Raw genomic sequence first — 20,666 nt, 5'->3', positions numbered from 1 at the left:
ATTACCTCATTTTTCGAAGATTCTATTGAAAAATTTCTGCGCAAATTCAATGATGCAGAGATAAAATAAATCTTTAAAATTGGGAAAGCATCCATGAGTGATATTACATTGTCAGATTAGTGGGGTTTTGACATGTATGTTCCTGATTTTTTTACATTTTGCCTGATTCTTACAACAACTTACACTTAACTGGTATTATGGTTATCAATCTCCTCTGCAGACCAATAATCACTTCCTTATTTACTTTGAATCACCTTGGTTGCTTACATGCTCTGCTTTACAGGGTGTGAACAAAAATAGCAGTACTTATTACATACTGACAACTACTCATTACACATCCGCAAAGCTGTTTCCATTGTACCAAATAGTTTCTATATTTACATTTATAATTATATTATATATTTTTAAAACTATTTTACTTTCTATAAGCGTGATTTCCAAGCACTTGCGTTAAAATAAAATACAAAATTAGTAATACGTTCTCAGTATACAATGAAAACTAAAATAAAAATAAAATATAAATTATTAACAAGCCGGAATTTTTTAATCATGAATGAATAGATATTTAAATACTTACTTTGATAAGTATAATTCCGTGTTGACTTAAGTATTTCCTTTTCAAAATCCTTATTTTTGTTCACGGAGAATGTATTTTTATTTGTTAAGCATGACATATATATAAAGAAGTATTTTATATTAGCTCCTCAGAATAATCTCTTTTTTTTTTTTTTATCAAAAATTATCTTTTCTTATAAGAAACATATTCCACCCAGTAGAATACAAATGCACAACGTGATCTTAAATGTCACACACAATTTCACCTTGCTGTTAAAAATGACAAGAAATGTCTGCCCACCCATTTAAAATTCAGGTACTGAAAATGGTAATTAATTGTACAAAAGAACTCATCGCGAATAAAAAATGGTCTTTCGATCTAAAAACGGCCATATTTTCACTTAACCATAGTCTTCATTTTGAGAAAAAAAAAACAACCCAAAATTAAAAAAAACACAAAACAAACAAAAACAAAAAAACAAACAAACAAACAAAAAAACAAAAACAAAAACAAAAACAAAAACAAAAAACCACATTCATCTACCATTTTAATCAAACAAATCAAGAACGATAACTCTTGCAAAGTGTCCATTTCATGTATAATCAATACAATGTTTAGTTAAAAATGAAACGACCGATTGATTGAAAAACAAAATTTTGCTATTTGATGTGTAACTATTTTTGAATAAGAAATAAAAGTAAATTTGATGGGTTTTTGACCTGAATTAATTAGCCCCTGTTTATAAAATCAAACTGCTACCTTAAACTATGTCAAAACCATATACATTAGAACTTTTTTATTGAATGAAGTGACATACTGAAAGATATGTATGGACACCTAATTGTAAGAACACTGAAAAGAAGTTTATTGTTTACTTAAATTTTAGGCACTAGTAAGGTAAACTAGACCATCCTTTTCCTTATTGTAATGTATAATGCATAACAAAATATATATTGTACTGTTTATCAATGTTAAGTAATAGCAATCCAGGATTAAGATGTAATGACCTTTGTACAGAGAGTATTAAACTTTGATTTTTTAGAAATAAAAACTATTGTATTAACCTTATATAAATATATTACAGAATATTTTAAGAGTTGGAGGTAATCCAACTATGCACAGCTCCCATTCAAGAGAATCAGATACATTTTTTTATAATAAAGATCAAGTATGTATGTAGAAATAATATGAGAATCTCACAGAACTAGAGTAATAAAAAAGATGAATAACTTTTGATATGAAAATGGTAAAGATTGTAAATGAAAATGACACTGTAAAAGCAGTAGTTTTTTTATTTGATTATTTCCAAGTGAAAAATAGATTAATATGTTTTTTCTCCAAAATACAGACATATGTGCAAAAAGGAACATAACTTTCCCCTAAACAAATGACCTGCGTATCGGTAGACCGAAAAAGTGCTGTTTAGTTGGTAGGGTTTACTGCACAATGAATCACCTTTACCATATTCAGTGTCTGAATTTTGGATTCTACATCTGTTTTTTTCAGGTTCAACAGTATTACTTCCTGTTACTAGGTTTATTTGTCTAGCTTATAAAAATTTAGTTTTGAACACGTTAAACCGGGTTTCACATTGATCAACTCACAGAAAGTCTGTCTTTTTCGTTTTTGACATCGCCTTTCAAAAACAATGATGAATGATGCCACATTTGCTTTGTCATAAAGAGGTTCATCGGAATTCCATGTAATTACTCACACCTCTGTATATCTACTAATTATTTCTTCACTACAGATAATGTAGTTAAAATAGTTATTTAAGATGTCGGTGGTATAAGTGCCTGCATAATCTCTTTACTTTACATGTAACGTTTTACCGAATATTCGAGTTAAATTGCCTACAAATAAAACTTAGTCAAACTTTTGTTTAATGTTAAATCTCATTTAGATATGATCCAATGAATTATGAAATTTGAGGCTTAGTGAAAAAAGTTGACGTTTTACATAACGCAATAGATATGAAATGTAAATGATGGCATCATATTTTCTTACTTTTTCAATTTTTTAAGATTTCAATGGAATCATATTCAGTCCCAACGAATCTTTTGCTATCCTCTCCAACCAACGATTTCACAGTTGGTTTTACTCTATCGTAGAAGTTTTTCACTTCACTGTCAGAAACAAGTGTGTGGTTCAAGCTGTTGTACGCATTCTCTGTTTCAGTCATTTCTGTCCTGGTCTTTGTAAGTTCATTTTCTTTATCTCTACTGAGCTCATTGTACTCAGTATCCGTTGTAATTCTTGAAGCAGTTGAATACAGCACGTTAGGTGTTGAACTATCACAAAATGTGTCTTTTAAAGTCAAATCTTGGCTGATATAGCTTCCCTTATCAGTGACAGGAACAACCATGCTATACAAGTTTAGTAGCCCCGCTGACTGTAGAGGTTCCATATTGTCACCAATCTCTTGAGAGATATTCTTTATAAAAGCTTCATTTCCTGTCGGTGTTTTAATTGTTGAAGCATTTGAATACAACACTTTTGGTGTTGATCTGTCACAAAATGTGTCTTGTAAAGTAACACCTGGACCTGTACAGTTTTCTGTATTAGTAATTGGAACAGCCATGCTATATATGTCGATAGGCTCCATATTGATAGCAATCTCCTGAGAGGTATACTTTATAGCGGCTTTCCTACTCCTGTTTGGTGAAAACGATATGTATTTTCTTTAATTGAAATCATAAAGATAATTGAATAATTTTGATTTTTTTAGTATTTTACCCACTGATCATTTTCGTTGTAATGTACTATGATCGAAAACAAATACCACATTTTATAATCATGATCATAATATAATGTTATTTTGGGTTTGGGATTCGATTTTAAGTCTCTTTGTACGTTTAACTAAAATACACGTGCATGATGTCATGTCCATCAGTCAATATACAATGTAAATGTATTTTAACAGTAATTTTCTTATCAACTAAATGACAAAATTCTGTATAGTATAATATGGAGTTCTACCATAGAACATACGTCTACATTTTCACAAATAGGTTCGGTTAATCTATTCACAAGTGTACTCTACCTTTTAGGCGTTTTTTTTCTCTAGATACAATAACAAAAAACGATATTTGCCTGTTCTCTCTTTTTTTGTAGCGCCAATTCATATTGTTGTAGCCCTAAACCTTTTTATCGGTTCCCATCTCATTATCGTCTCCCATAACCCCATAGGCTTGTTTATTTTCCTGTAATTTTTGACCCTATATTTTAAAATTCGGTCTCTTTTGCAGCCCGGAACCAGATTATATACTGTGGATTCTTTTATTTTTGTGGGTATCAATTTTCGTGGTGAGAGGAAAAAGAACATTTCGTCGAATACTTGAATTCGTGGTTTATCGGTCTTTTAACTTAAAAAAAAACAGTATATTTATCTACATTCCCATTAACTTGTCACTGACACAATATCACATCTCTTTCTAGTTACAGGGGTTCAAAGCCTTTAGGAACTCGGTCACTCATATTTTTGTGGGAATTCATATAGCCATTGCTTAAGCTTTTTGTGTGACGTCTTGTTACCCTTATCTTCAGTTTTATGTGTAATCCTTTTTATTCGGTTCGCCACACGGTGTATGTAGATCGTGTCTGTTTCATGTGTTCATGATTAGGCCATGTTTTGGGATTTTCCCGTATTGAATCATCCCACTATTGACGCTTTGGTACTTTTGCCGAGAATCCGAACTAGCATTATAAAAGACATTTGTTAAACACAAGAAATCAATAAAGATTATACCTATAAACACAACAGACAGCCACTACCAACAAGACCACAAATGCTCCTCCAGCAGATGCACCCATAATTATACCTATAAAAAGTTGAATCTAATGATGCGAATAGTCAAATCAAACTTTCAAAATGTAGGGATTTTTCATTTTTCATACCAGATTTCATCCAATGCCTGATTCTTACTGAGATTGACACATAATACGTCATCTTTTTTACGTAAGTATAGCACATTCTGTATTCATACCTACATTTTAGAGGAAAAGACTATGCATTCACGCCCTTCCTTTTGAATCAATCCAATCAAGAATCAGAGGACGCTTACCCTACCGGTGCACCTGGTCCATGCTCCCAGTTTTTAGTGGAGTCCGAGTTGCTTATTTACCTTTGTTACTTTGTATGTATGATTTTAGTTACTTTATGTTCTTTGTTGTGTATGTCTGTTTTCCATATCTGGTCTTTGTCCCTGGATTACATTCTTTTGATTACCGCTATAACCTTGGTTCTCTTGATTACCCTTTCAGAAAAAAACAAATGAAAAACTAAGACTAGATATGTTGTCTGTAGATATTTCTGAATTAAAAAAACAAAACAAAATTGTGCTTTTTATATGCATGAGTCACCTCCTGACTGATTTTTTTTTTATAAAGGCCGCCCTTATCGTGTTGTTATTTCATTCTTCTCAACTGGTTATAACTAGATTATGGTTGCTGGCTCTCTCTTTTCTATGTTTTATGCTCCCCTAACGATGTGAGGATTCTATTGTATTTAGCGTGTTTCAACTTCTTATTTGTGTGATGCAGTGAAAACGAAAGTCCTACATTCATTGCCATTTGACTTCACTTCCGCCCACGTTTATGTTGACAATCAAACAACGTCATTCATGGACTTGTACAAAAAGTGTATCGTTGTATTCCCGGAATAGTCCTAATATAATTCTTTCGGCTAATTCACAGGATGTTAGAGACTGCTAAATGGAATTTAATCGAACTTGGCACAACTATTTGAATTCACGCATGCAACTTTATATTAAGAAATTCAAGATGACAGTCATTGAAAACAAATCATTACAAGAGCTTTTGGTTGGCCATATTGAAATGAAAAAATGGTCGTCAATCGAAAATTCATTTTTTCTTTCTCAAAGATTAGATAAAAATGATCATAGTGTATTGAATCTTATGTATATGCTGCTTTGAAAAAGGGGAAGTTTGTTACGCCTATTGTTCGTCTGGTATCAGTTTTCGTGGTTTTCGTGGTAAGGCCAAACCATAAACTTTGTTTTCCAATGAAAAGAAGGTTCATATTAATGTGTATACAGAAAACCTCAAATCAACGAATTCAAGAATCCACGAACTTGCATATCTACACTTAACCATGAGAAATGGTATCCATAAACAAAAGCACTTTCATAGTACATGCTGTATATGTGTTGACTGTTGTCTAAGATTGTATTCTTCGGTTCGTCTTCATCTCTTGGTTTATTGGTTTTTGGGTATTGATTTTGCCTTCTTTACCCCTACCATTTCATTTTCATTATACATATATAAAATACAAAATTGTGTATACTTGCATTGGTATTTCGAACAGAAAGGTAAGAACGACGTCTGTTCACAAGATAAGAAGCACTTCGTACGGTTAAGAAATAATGACAAGTTTTCCATTGGATAAATGTTACCTACAATTGAAATAGTTGAAATTTTTAAATAGAAATAAACAAAAAAAAAAAAAAAAAGAAAGTGGAAAAAAATCAGAAAAAGGATAAATGAAAAAATGAAATTCGGACATATACTATAAGGTCAAAATATATGTTTTAATCATTGAAACACTAGTCAATAAGTGAGAACGGATTGGGTAACTTTTAATTTCATGTTTTTTTTCTATGATGTAAAATGCCAAAGATATAAATATATTTTTTCATCAAAATAAAAATATTCCCACACTAAAATACAGTTTTTACCTGCAGATCGGATGTACTCCATGTTATACACGGCTAATAGAAATAAAGTATTCTCGCTGTCAAGTATCTTGCCTTCCGTCAAATTTCTGTTGACAATATCGTAACATGTGGATTGCGCGAAAGCCCAGTCCATTGTTCTAACTTTAAAAGTGATTATTCTCCTGTCTTTTAATAAAAAAAAATCATGTTATCCAAACATATAAAGAGAATGGATATGGTGAGTATGTCAAAAACACAAAACCACACCGGGATGAAAATTGTCAGCTTAATGCCACCTATTGGTTTTAAATGGACGACAAAGATATCCTGATAGACGAGGCAGGGTGCAGCTGGTCCCAAAACAACATTATACATATTTACAGCGAAATAGTTGCTCTATAGACTTCAAAAACATAAAAGTAAACTAAAAGTGTTAACGAAACAAGACATACAGAGGCCAGACTTGGGACATGAGCAAAACATGCAGCGGGGTTAAAATGTCTACATCGAGTTTTTAAAAGATGAAATAGTTTTGGTATAATATTTACAGTGAGTTGACTGTGACCTATAACCTTGTTGAAGTAAAATATCCTAAGGTAAAAAAAATATATTTGCTAAATGAATTCATCTATTATATTAGTAACAATGCAGTTCAACTCTGTTGGTCATTCAAACAGACATATTCACACATGCAGTTTAACTGCTTAAGCAGATCTTTCCTTCATATGTAAAAAATTACTGTCAGAAGTTTGAGTATGTGACCATCGGAGTGTGATGTAATTTAAAAAAAAAACCCTCTCCTTTACTTGAAAAATCAATGCTCAAATAAGAGCATTCTGTTATCCCATTTGTTATAGTCCTCTAGTTTATGTAATTATATTTTTTTAGGAAAATATGTCATGACACACTCTGGATAATGCTACCAACCTGTTGCAAATTTGGTCATTTTATATTTTTATGTAATAAATGAAGAGCTGAGTGTTTTTTTCACATCAGATACTAAATGCACATCTCCAAAATCTTTCTGGAGCTCGTCCAAGTTTTTGTATACTTTTAGTATGTTCACTAGTAATACAAATTTTGTCATTTTTTGGTTTAATAGAAGAAGTACTTAGCGTTTTATTCCACATTAGCTAATGCGCATTTCCAAAATCTTTTTGTATTTTATCTTTGTAATTTCAGAAAATTTTATAAGAAGTTAGTCCAAGTATTTGTAAAGGCAAAGTATCTACACGTCCAATAGTAATTAAAATCATACAAAAATGATACAGCTTTATTCATTCACAATTAAGTCAATGTTATTCGCTTTCAATCCCAATACTATAACAATTTCAAGTTTTTGTTTCCTTTGATGTTGATAACCACCAAGTCTTTTTCCTGTAGGTAAAAATCTCCATCCTTGTAGGAAAAAAAAATCTCCTCCTTTCAGTTTTTTAACTTCTTGAATGTAGGTTTCTTTTTAAATAACCACATTGTTAAAGTGCAATTGTTACTAATTCAATGAACGAATTAATTTATCAAAACTGGTATTTACCTTAAAGCAATGTTTAAATTCAGTCAATTGTAAAAATATAGCAAAATTAGTAGGGGTGGAGCGTTAGTGATGAATTCCTATTTATGTAGATGCTCTGATACATAACTGACTCAAGGTGATCTATTACCGCTTCCTGAGTCTTTACGGCTCACCCCCGTAAACTCTGTTATACAGGATGCTAAAAATACTCACGGGGAATGAGTACTACTCATCGATTTTGATACTCTCCTCTGTACCCGTTCACTATTTCTAAAAATTTGATAATTTCGCACGAACTTTAAGAATTAAAATCATGAAAAATGAGCAGAAAAAGGCACATTTATTTTGTTACTTTGTAATAACACCATGTCTGCTTATTTTTCATTTTTCAAATGCCTGTTTTTTTTTTTTTTTTTTAGAAAACATTTAGTTTAAGGGAGGCACGCAAAGTATTTCATTGAAATTGTTTTTTTTTATCATGTTACCATAGCTACACATTTTATTTATGACAAACTATAAAAAAATGTTTATCGTTTTAATGGATTTTAATACAGTAAGTATTTGAAAAATATATACTTTTTATAGTACAAAATTGGAAACACTGGAAAGATCGAAATTTTGTTCATAAGCATTAAGAATGGTATTTTTTCCTCCCTTCATTAAAAATTGTTTTTGTTTGTTAACCTGCCTTACTTTCTAAGACTGATTTTAGTTATTACCTTCAATGCTTGATTCTAAATAGGGCAATTTTTTACAACGAGTTACGTTTCTTTCTTCGTCTATATGTGTCTTCTTTTGGAACACATAACATAAAAATTTGCGTTTAGGTTCTGAAATAGACAAGAATTTTCCGTATAACTATTCTCTTACCTATCGTGAATGTTTGAAGTCTTTTTTTTGCAAAAAAATTGCAGAAAAAAATACAAGAAAAATGCAAATACAGATAAAACAGATTGAACTACAAAAAATATTGACAAGAAACTCATTCTTCAAAAAAAGTAATGTGTTAAGACAAAAAAAGTGTTAAGAACAGCTAAATCGAAGAGGAAGCTACTTTTCCGAAATCATCTGAGTTCTCATTTTTCAAAATAGCAAACTAAGGTCGGTTTTGTATTTACATTAGATTTAGATTACATTAGTGGGAATGCTTTTGTCACGAAGATGTTTCAGACAGATCCCACATAACTAAAGGTGGTTTCATTTTTTGGTGTATTATAAACAAAAACACATGAAATAATCAACAACATCAATAACATCAGAAAACAATACTAGCATTGTTACAAGATTTTGCTGATTTTTCTTTGTTTATTTCTGTTTTACATCGTTTTACTTGTGTTTAACTAAAGGGAAACTTCAATACATGCCTCTAAGGTAAAATGCTATTTCCTGTTTATTTCTTCCAAAATATGTATTGCCATTTTTAGAACAGCTACGTTCATTACTAGACGAAGGCGTTGTTAAAAGATCATTAAAACAGAAACAATCATCCTAAAAAACAAAGTCAAAATTAAATTTCAGTCAGGTTAAAGCTTTGGGCATTATGTTTGTGAAATACATTTTTAGATGTATAAAACTGAAATAATTCCATGTGAATAAAATAAAATATCAACATAGTAAAAACTCATCCAGAAATGTCATCGTTATTTGAGATATCAATTATCCATTAATTTAAACACCATTTAGTCTGACCCGAACTATATATCATAAATCTAGCGAACCAGTAGCACAAAATTCAAAACCCCTAAAACACTGATATTTCATTTATTGTATTAAACATGGGGATATGATAATGTAGCGTCTTTGGAAATATTTGGTAAACCTTATCAGTGCTGGAATTGGCTTCTTATTTCGATAGTTTTAGTTTTGAGTACTTTTTATATACAATTTATTCTGGATCTAGAACTTCCTACGTATTTGATTCTAATGTTTCTGATGAGAGGTTACTCATTGAAAACATATTTTTCATACCAAAATTTTCATATAATAGGTATTTGAGTATGTTGCGCTGAACGTAGTTATGAAATATATACTTACGTTCAATCCGATGTAGGGGTACGGAGCAGCAAATGCCGTGCAATTCTTTATACACTGATGAATGTCAACAGGTGGAGAATAGGTTAGATTTAAAATTTGAGAAGGCATTCTTTTCCTTTCAGCAGTAAAGTTAAAGTCTTTACAACCTGAGAGTAATAAGATTATGTTTAAATTCTTCATTGTTCACTGATTAAGGAGGTAGGCCTAGGGTAAAGGACATTACTCTTGAAATCAGTGTTTTTATCATAATCACTTCACCAAAGCCTTTGAAGCTTTCCTTTGAATCAGCATGAAATCAGTTCATGTTACTTTGATGCTTACATGAGATTGATGTAAAAAGGTGAATAAAAACGTTCCAATGATTTGTTAGAGTTGTGTCCCTTATCCTAGGTCTACCTCCTTAATGTAGGACTTCATGCGTCTATTTTTGTCTTATAATTTATTATTATTATGTATCTTATTTAAGTTGAATAATCAAATTATCATATATATATATATATATATATATATATATATATATATATATATATATATAAACGTCTCAGAATGTGACGACTCTATTCGCTACACTGCTCCATCGGATCAAATTGATACAGGGAAGATAACGTAAACTTATAGAAGGGCCTGAAAAATTCCCAACGATGTTAGAACTGTCAAATTTGCGAAGCAAATTTTTGGTCGTTCCCACCGCGGGACTCGAACTTGTACCGCTGTGACATCTATGGCAACACAGCCTGCACTAAGTCCAGCGCCCTAGACCACTCGACCAGCTAGGCTATATATATATTTGTGTATGTATTAATCCCACACTTAATAAATGCAATCCATAAATCCATACCTAAATAAAGAATCCATTCGGCGCTTGATAAATTCACATAAATTATAGAAGTACCAGAAGGTGTACTAATACTAGTTCCCAAACCTCTGAGTCGCCCTAAACATACATCAGGCTCTTTAGTTGCTATTTGTATATCGTTAGGCTTCTCTGTTATCTTGCTCGCTTCACTTGTCTCGGTTGTGAAGGTAATCGATAATTTGATTGCTTTAGGATTTAGCTTTTCTGTTGTGTTACCATTATTAATTGTTAAATTATCAGCAGTTGTAAGCACGTTGTCTGTTGTAATGTTCGCATGACCTTGTTTTAATGCTGAAAATATAAGTTGGGAGATTTCCATTAAGCAGATAAAACAGGAAAATAAATCTAACTATTTTAGATGAATTAAATATCTAACTAATTAAATTACGCCTAAGTACATTGAAACCTGTATTAATCAAACCCTGTTTTGACTTAAGAAGGTAGACCTATGGTAAGGGACACAACTCTTAGAAATCGTTGGAACGTTTGTATTCACCATTTTACATCAATCTCATGTAAGCATCAAAGTAATCTGGACTGATTTCATTCTGTTTCAAATGGAAGCTTGGTAGGCTTTGGTGAAATTGAATATGATACAAACATATCACTGATTTCAAGAGTAATGGCCCTTACCCCAGGTCTACCTCCTTAAGTAGCAGTCTTTGTAAGAATCATGCAAATTCTGTAATATGAGATACACCGCCATAAAAGGCTACATATTTTTATCTTTATTAATGAGTTGCTTTATAGGTCTATATGATAAAATGTATAATTATTCATTCCTATGTGTATGCTTTAGGAGATAATTCACATTAAATACGACAGTTTCTATTGTATTTTAGTGTCATTTACAGAGTAATCTCCCTTAATTTTGAATTCTTCAGTACATTATCTATAAGTTATATCTCTTATGAACAAGGGTTATATGAAAAGCCACATGTTACTGTCTGTATAATGAAGGATTTTAAATAAAATATAAAAAAGATTAAAATAAAAATTTACGTTTCGCGAAACGTGGGGCAAGTCACCTACCGTACACATTATTGTCTCTAAACCTAACAATTCAGATGCAGCACATTTTCTCACCCTGGAAAATGAATTATACCAAAATCTGAGCATTTTGAAGTTTTGGCGGGAAAATCAGTCACCATTGCAACAGTGACTTTTACGAGGTCTTGAAATCTCAGTATTTAGTTTGAGAATGTCATTTTCACCCAAGAAACCAAATTTCATCGAAACTGGACCATTTTAATTTTTTTTGCGGGAAAATTGATTGCTATAGTAACGGCAACTTTGTTTTACATAATCTTGTGTGGCACATCAAGCTGTACCACTGTACCCAATTTCAAGTTCCTAGGCACCTAGGTTTCCGGATATTACAAAGTTCTATATTTTGACTTTTTCTTAATTTCCATCACAAAAACGTCACCAACAAAATTCCGCTATATTTCAAAGACAAATCCATACCAATTATTTCATATTCCTATACTTCACCCATTGCATCCAAAATTTTAAATAATAAAAAAGCTATTGCAGAACCTCGAGATTGAAGTCTTCAAGGCTAAACCACCTGACTGTTCTTGCAAAACCTCTCCATTCAAATATGGTCCTTCTGGTCACGTCCTTACGGGAGATATAACCATCATTGAAAACGAATCTCTGCGTAATATCCTTTTAAAGGTCCCAAGTACCGTGAACCGCGCTCCATAAATTGGAATTAAAACTTTAAAGTTCTTATGGACGCCGTCGAGGACTATGCAAGAAAATGGATAAAACGAGAACAAGAAGACATTGATTCCCTGTCAGAGTGGTTAAAGGCCGTGAGGTCTTTAATTTTGAAGCAAATGAAAGTTTTAAGTAGGTCAATGAGTGCTAAGGCTACATCAGTTTTCAAAGACCCCGATGTAGCAAAATCATTGTCTACTATACATGACAAATATGTAGTCGTACCAGCAGACAAAGCCCAAAACAACATTGGTTTTGTCTGCAAAACGTTTTACATCCAATATTTATTATCAGAGGTAGACGTAGAAAATAATAGCAGTGATAAGACCTATACTGCTACACACTCTCCAAAGAAGAGATTGTGGAAAATCATAAATCTGTGCTATCCTCTTTTGGTCTCTCTACCAAGGGCGATGATTGTGATTTACCGTCTATATAATGGATTCCTAAACTCCACAAGAATCAATACAAACAACGTTTCATAGCTGGATCTGCAAAATGTACCACCAAATCTCTTTCAAAACTTTTAACTTCTATACTCACAACTGTCAAAGAGGGTCTGCAGTCCTACCACAACACTCGTTACTCCCGTAGTGGTATTAATTCAATGTGGATCCTGACTATTATCTGAATATAATAGCATTAAAACCTATAATTTTTCAACACTGTATACTTCTATTCCCAATACTTAGTTAAAATGCCGACTTAAAAACATTATACATCGTTGTTTTTCCAAAAAAGATGGTACACCTAGATACAAATATGTAGTTCTTGGTAGAGATTCCTCATACTTTGTAAGAAATAATTCCAAATCATCTTCCAAATATACAAAGGAAGATGTTTACAAAATGCTGGAATTTTTAATTGACAACATATTTGTCCAGTGTGGTGGCCGTGTTTTTCAACAAACGGTCGGCATTCCAATGGGAACAAATTGTGCTCCTTTACTTTCTGACCTATTCCTTCACTCTTATGAGGCTGATTTTATAGCTGATCTGATCAGAAAGAAAGAATATCGTTTGGCTAGATCCTTCAATCTCAGTTTCCATTATATAGATGACGTATTATCTTTAAACAATCCTAATTTCGGGGAGTTGATACATCGCATCTACCCAAAACAACTTGAGATAAAGGATACTACAGACACTGTGAACTCAGCCTCATATCTTGACCTACACTTAGAAATCGATGGTAAAGGAAAACTATTGACCAAACTTTACGACAAACGTGATGACTTTTCATTCAGAATTGTCAACTTTCCTTTCATCTGTGGCAACATCCCTTCACCACCTGCGTATGGAGTGTTCATATCACAACTCATACGTTATGCCAGCGCTTGCCGAAACTACGCAGACTTTTTGTATCGCGCTAGAATTCTAACAAATATGCTTCTGGCACAGGGTTATATTGCTACAAAATTGAAGTCATCACTACAGAAGTTTTATGGTCGTCATCATGAACTCGTGGATCATTATGGTGTATCCATCTGCACCATGAAAACTCATTTATTAAACGGGCCATAGTTTTCCTTTCCTCGTTTGTCTACCCCGGACTTGACTTTTTATGAGCAACTCGGCGGGTTTTTCTAGAAAAGCAGAGGACATTTCCCCTACCGGTGCACCTGGTCCATGCTCCCAGTTTTTAGTGGAGTCCGAGATGCTCATTTGCTTTTGTTACTTTGTATGTATGATTTTGGTTACTTTATGTTCTTTGTTGTGTATGTCTGTTTTCCATGTCTGGTCTTTGTCCCTGGATTACATTCTTTTGATTACCCTATAACCTTGGTTCGCTTGATTACTCTTTCAGCAATTTTAAAGTGGTCGCCTTTCTTGGAATTTCGAAAACTTTCGGTAGAAATTCAGTTGGTACTGGATACGTATGAAAAGTTCCGTAAGATTCGGCCATATGATTTTTGAGAATTTCTTTGTTAAAAATCATTGATAGGAAGACGGTAGATGGCGGAAATATAATAATAATTCAACCATGAATCACATTTTGCATGATTCTTAGATGGAGTATTACTTTAAAATTAGACAGGTATTCGGTTAACCAGGGTTAAAAATATTTAAATTGACAATAAAAGTACTTTTAGAAGTGACAGTGTTTCTTGGTTTTAAGGGGTCAGTTTACTCAGGTTTCACTGCATAAACAATCAACTCTTGTCAATAATAAAAAGAGAAGACCTAGCAATGGTTTTTATATTTATTCATAACTAAATGTATAAAGTAGATTTGTGAGTAAAATATAATGACAAATCACTGGTACACTGGAAGGGTCGGCACTTTCTTTCGTCCGCCTTTGTAATATCCGAAATATTAAAAAGGACGAAAATTGTGATAATTAGATAAATGGCACAATTTCGATTGACGGGGATTGAAATTTTAACATACAAATGGAAATTGACGTTACAAAATAAAAATAAATCGCATTGTAAATTCCGACAAATGTCATATAAAAATGAGTTTTGTCCATCATTAAAGATCGTGTGGTGACCTGAATTGTTCATAACTTGGCTTTTGGTGAATTACTCTCATTTGCAATCATACCACATCTCTTATTTTTATATATTTTATTCTTTTATTGGTCCAACATAATGCATAAAAGTTACTATTACATGTATTTACAAATTTTCTGCAAGCTGAAGAATGTGAGCTACCTTTTGATATAAAGAACTTTTATGTTAAAAAACCTCTACAATATCTTCACTTGCCCTTTGTACATTGATGCAAATATGCATAATTATCCTTAAAATCTTTGAAATTTTTTTTTTATGAAACGGATGACTGCTGACTCGCCATAGCAAAAATCTAATAAAATTAAAGGGTTTTTCACTGTCTGGAAGGGTTGTCGTGTATTTTGCATACCCCGTTCCCAATATGTACTGTAAGTAAAGGATATTTGTTTTACAGTTCAATAATCAAGGTGATAATTTTAGGATTTATTAATTTGCCCATATACTACATGCATATAAAATTGAGGAAGTTTTCTTTTTAGAAGAAAGTGTATATACAGAAAATAATAGTTCAGAAACAGAATAAATCTCTCGCTGTTTTAATCTACTTATGAAACTGAAGAACTATCGGATGAAGTGGTTGTAGTCGCAGTTGATCATTTCCCATTATTGTAATTACAAATAATGTTAAAATATATGCATTAAGACATGTTATCAGTTATAAGTTGACTTTCCGTCAACATGTACAGAAAACAGCGAATAAATTGTGAATTATTTTAATTTACCAAAATATTACTAAAAAACTCACCTTACCTTACAAGAAACGATTTAGAGTTACAGAAATGGATATGGGATCACTACAGTACATTGTAGTGATTAGAGTTGCGGATGGGGTCTTTGGGGTAGCTTTTTTGTTAACTGTATGTAACACCAATTAAATAATAATACAAAAACACTTGGCAAGGAAGAGTTAAGTTTATAATATAGATAGCTAGTCTCGCAAAAAGTTTGTCAGTTATTCGTTTTACGAATATTACTTTCTTGAACAGATAACCTTTAGACAGCATATGTTTACTGCAATACATCTTTCACATGGTGTGATTAAATAGGAAATATATATATATATTTTTTAAACATTTTGTATATGAAAAAGATTGCCAAGATAACATTGTAAGCCATATGTGCAGTGTCCACTGAGATAGTTTGTAGTATTGTGGCACTTTAAAGCAGTTTGGAAGGTGATAGAAAAACACTCAATATAAGAACAGGTTCATCATTTATTCTGTTCTGAAGTCTCGAATCCTATAAATGTCTAGCATAGTTTTTTCTGAGCGCCAACGTAATTTTTCTATGTCTGGTCTTTGTCCCTGGATTACATTCGTTTGATTTCCGCTAGAATCTAGGTTCCCTTGATTACTTTTTTAAAAGTAAAAATCATTTATTTCTATATATTTCAAACGTCATTTATTGATAAACATAAAATTTTAGAATTAATAATCGAATACCATCATATATTTCGTGCTATCACATTACGTAAATGGGGGTTTTCAATAATTGTACGTCAACTTATTGATCAACGCTGTAGTAATTGTTTAAAGACGAGTTATGCTCTATTGATATCGCATTACAAAGGGTAATTAAGGGAACCAAGATTCTAGCGAAAAAGAAATGAATGTAATACAGGGACAAAGACCAGATTAGGAAAAAAAGATGCTTACATCAAAGAACATAAAATGACCAAAATGATACGTACAGAGCAACAAAAGTAAATCAGCAACTTGGACTCCACTAAAAACTTGAAGCACGGACCAGGTACACCGGTAGAGTTAGCGTCCTCTAGAATTCAACATAAATCTTGTAAGGAGGGAGTGTTACTTGGCTCTTTGACACTATTTGAAATAATTGTTTTAATGGTTTCTTTTCGCATTTGTATAATGTATTTTTTAAAACTAAGATTAACCGAATGTCGTTTCATCTGTACTCATTCGTTATTTCTAAGCTGGGACTTGACTTATTGCAAGTCAAAAAGGCAGCAATATATTTTTACACAACACTTATGAATTGCCACAGCGTCAATGTAAGATTTTCTACTGAACCGTAAAATATTACACGTTTAATGATAATTTCTTTTTGTACCATTAATGCCACATTTGTATGTCTTTTCTCAAAATATTTATTTGCAATTGACGGGAACTTAAAAATCAAAAGGATTTTACAACATGAGTTTTAAGTGCCAGTCTCTGTAAGAATCAAGTAGTAGATGAAACATGCTTTAAAAAGCCCACTATTTTGAAAAGATTGCTATTTATGGTTGTCAAATAACAGAGGATTAATAAATACAGAGAATGTTGATAGTGATGCTGTAACAATTTTGACGATATGTGTGGTAGTACTCTAAATTCAGATGTTATGATGAAAGAACCTGGAAATGGAACAGATTTTTTTTAAATTCAGAAAAGAAAGAAATAGTAAAGAGTGTATCAAATATAACAAATTAGTAAACATGTAGCATTGTAGTATTTGAGCTCATTTTTTTTAAGTATAAGGACAAAAGATGGTATAAAAGCGTGAGAGCATGTGCCAGAGAGTAATATAGACATAATTTCTTTTTATTTAATTTAAAGCATTTATTTTTTACACAGGGAACGTTCAAAAGTATATAACTTCATGCTCATATACGGCTATTTTTATTAAAACATATCAACTATTGGTGAAATAATGCTAATGTCATTTCCGTCCTTGAAGAACGTCTTGCTTATCTCTCTTTACTTGTTGTTTTAGAGATCGAATGGGACCATTGATTTAATAGGGTGATCCATATCTTAGTTCCCTCCATTATTTTGACGTAATTTTCTAGAAGTATTGACAGTAAATTATCAAAGGAACTTTTACACTGGAACAACGAGATGCTTGCTTCATTTTCTAGAAGAAAATGTCAGCCTCCAGCAGTTCTTTCCTTTGTGAAAGGAGAGGAAAAGTTCATGATTAAACATTCAATTAACAATCATAAATAAAATGACTTGAGAAAACCTTCCAGCCCAAATACCGACTTTCAGAAATTATATACAATTTTAAATAACACAGAATGTAGCACCGTTTTTGGAAACTAGCGAAAACACGCCATGACCTTAAAACTATTATTTTTGAATCAAAATCGTACATGCTCTGCAAATGAATGTGTTTTGGTTCTAACGTTTACGTGTGTTGTATTTATTAATCGACATAAACACTTCACAACCTGTTTTATAGTCAGAAACTTTTCTAGTTTTCTATTTGTCGAATTTTACAAGTATGAATATATCGTACTTTTTGAAATACTTTTAGGAAAACCGTTGGAGTCACGGTAAGTCGATATATACAATTTCGTGAGGCTATGTTACATACGTATGTTGTGCAATGCCTTTTGGCAGTTTATGGTGCTTCTGGGCACCATTGTAAAAAAGTCAATTGTTCTTTTTTCGGTCACACGTGTTGGCAAATTGATTATTTTTCAGTCTGAATTTTCTCCGAAAAGACCCGTTATAACGAGTTCTATATAAGTACGACCTTTTTTATGTAAGTATTCACGCAATAATCCCTAATGTTGATATACATTATGCAACAGGAAACGTAGATAGTTTTCTTCCTCATTTCTTTTCATCCGTTTAAGGAAAATAAAATGACTACTTATTCTACCGACTTGTCTTGAATGTATCATTTTTAAATCTCTGTCAACCCTGAAGACCATCCGAAGAGGACTATCGAGAGATATATGACTTTGTCTAATTTAATTTGACTTTCAACCGAATGTTGCATATAAATTGTAGGAGCGTATAGATTATACTGCAATTTTAAAAAACAAACTTCTTCATTTACTAAACACTGGAATGAAATCGTGTGCTGTTTTCCGCTATAAATGTGGCTTAAATATTGGTGATAAAAACTAATACACCATAGATGTAATTTGTCGTGAATGGGGTTGAATCAATACGACAATTAATGGGAGTATATGTAAAATGCTAAGTGACGGTGATATTGTCTGACTGTAATACAAACAAGTACATTCTAACCTTGTGACTATGATAGATAACAAATATAGAAAGTATAATGACAATTTGTTATTTGAACATCCTTTTGAATATGTAAATAGCTTAGAATATAACAAAGGAAGATTTTAATCACAAAAATACATATCATACTTAAAATTTGTCTTTGTACTATGGAATTAAAGAACAAATGCATATTTAGCATGTAGTGTAAGAATTGAATAAAACAAAATAACAGTTTGTATGAAAAAAGTTTTGTAAATACGTTTTTTTTTGTTTTACGTTACCAAGCCTTATAAAACGATGTCACTTGTAAAGATCTACATCAAACAACTACTCTATATCTAAATAAAAAGAGATCAAACTTACCCAAAAATACGACTAAAATCAAGCAAATTATCATCGAACTAAACATATTTATCAGCGAGTGTCAGAATACGATTTTTATAAATGACTAAGATATTTCCCCTTTTATACATAACATTACTTTCCGGTTGGATTTTGAAGTACCTGTACTCTACGCGGGATACACTTAATGTACATGCTCTGAATGACATGACTACATGGCTTTGTGGTGCATTGTTCAGTAAAACACGTACTTGAAGGTAGATCATACCTTATATTTTCAGTGGATAGATTTTCCTATTTTTTTTCATCAAAGATGTTCTTTAATAAACTAATTGTAAAGGTAGTTAATGTCAAGATCATTGAGCTTATATAAATGCGATTTTACAACATTTTTAAATAGATTCTGTAGGAAATTTTCACAGTTTTGATAACTCTTAATATACCGCCAGGTCCATAGCGATTAGTTAACCAATGGCACGAGTCACATATTGCAGTAAGTAACACTGTATAACCATATAACGTTTATTCACAATTCAAATTGGCATGATGTGTTGAGTTCAATTATGTGGTTTTTGTACAACGTTCTGTGGTAAAAAGCTAAAAGTACAGAAGGAAAATCCATATACTACTTGAAAAAACTCTTTTGGCTCATAAACATATTAAAAATTACCAAAAATTGAACTAATATTATTTGTAAAATGTTTAAGAACGCATGCACTCAAATCTTCAAAAAAAGGTAACAAATTAATGCTCAATTAGCAATATTGATCTATTTATATACATTTTAGCAATGTAAGAAAGGCTAATATACTATAAAAATTCAACTCCTGTGTGATTAATTAACTTTCTCAAAAACCACAAAAAATACTTTTGGGTCAAAAATCATTATACATATGCAAAATGTAACTAGTAAGAATAAAAAAGCCACTTACATTATGTTCTGCCAAATACGGATGACATTGAAAAATAAGGATTGAAACTTTCTAATTATTGTGGTACACAACGTAAAAACAGGAAATTCTAAAAAATGAAACTACAGGTAAGTACAGGAAGTGCCAAATATAGAAATGAAAGTAGCAAAATGAAAGTATAAACAACAAGAGAAAATAAAAGTAATCTCAGGTAAATATATATATAGGTAAGTTCATAAAATAGGACATTCAGTAGAGTGAAATTATTGTTAACAAATCAATAGTACAATAACAATTAAATGTCCACTCAGTAAACAGTTTATAAAACGGCACACTTAAAAAATTATTTAAAATTTCTTAAATATCTGTATAATGGGCACTTATCTGACATTATTTCATAGTTTGAAAAGAAAATAACTAATTTTTGTTTCATGTAATATCAAAAATAAATAATGAAATTCCCATTACATTTCTGTAGAACATTTTCCCACCAATTATATATCCCTCAAGAAAGAGGGTTTATGAAATCAATGTTTGTAACTTTACCATATATATGTTTGTGCCAAAACAT

The 20,666-nt window shown here is 31.7% G+C and overlaps 1 protein-coding gene across 1 annotated transcript; it reads right to left on the bottom strand.

Moving 5' to 3' along the window:
* Positions 1-1,294: 1,294 nt before the first annotated feature.
* LOC148611951 (uncharacterized) lies at positions 1,295-19,521 on the bottom strand. Its single transcript, XM_088592984.1, has 9 exons — positions 19,206-19,521; positions 10,617-10,925; positions 9,779-9,924; positions 9,109-9,232; positions 8,464-8,574; positions 6,253-6,417; positions 5,866-5,970; positions 4,305-4,377; positions 1,295-3,210 (listed from the first exon to the last, which is right to left on the bottom strand). The coding sequence occupies exons 1-9, from the start codon at positions 19,249-19,251 to the stop codon at positions 2,568-2,570; spliced, it is 1,722 nt and encodes a 573-aa protein (XP_088449110.1). The 5' UTR covers positions 19,252-19,521; the 3' UTR covers positions 1,295-2,567.
* Positions 19,522-20,666: the final 1,145 nt, after the last annotated feature.

This window comes from Perna viridis, chromosome 7 (genome assembly GCF_037379345.1).
Source record: "Perna viridis isolate PV_CMFRI_1.1 ecotype Kerala chromosome 7, ASM3737934v1, whole genome shotgun sequence".
Classification (NCBI taxonomy): Eukaryota; Metazoa; Mollusca; class Bivalvia; order Mytilida; family Mytilidae; genus Perna; species Perna viridis.
Note: the sequence above shows the minus strand (reverse complement) of the source record. Positions and strands in the feature narration are given on the sequence as shown.

What these genes read in the sequence shown, in the direction of transcription:
- LOC148611951 (XM_088592984.1), bottom strand. Translation starts at nt 19,251, where the DNA reads ATGTTTAGTTCGATGATAATTTGCTTGATTTTAGTCGTATTTTTGG. An exon ending in TTTAGAATCAAGCATTGAAG is followed by an intron (nt 6,418 to 8,463) that starts GTAATAACTAAA and finishes TTTTATTAAAAG; the next exon opens with ACAGGAGAATAATCACTTTT. An exon ending in TTTCTGTTCGAAATACCAAT is followed by an intron (nt 4,378 to 5,865) that starts GCAAGTATACAC and finishes AACTTTTTATAG; the next exon opens with GTATAATTATGGGTGCATCT.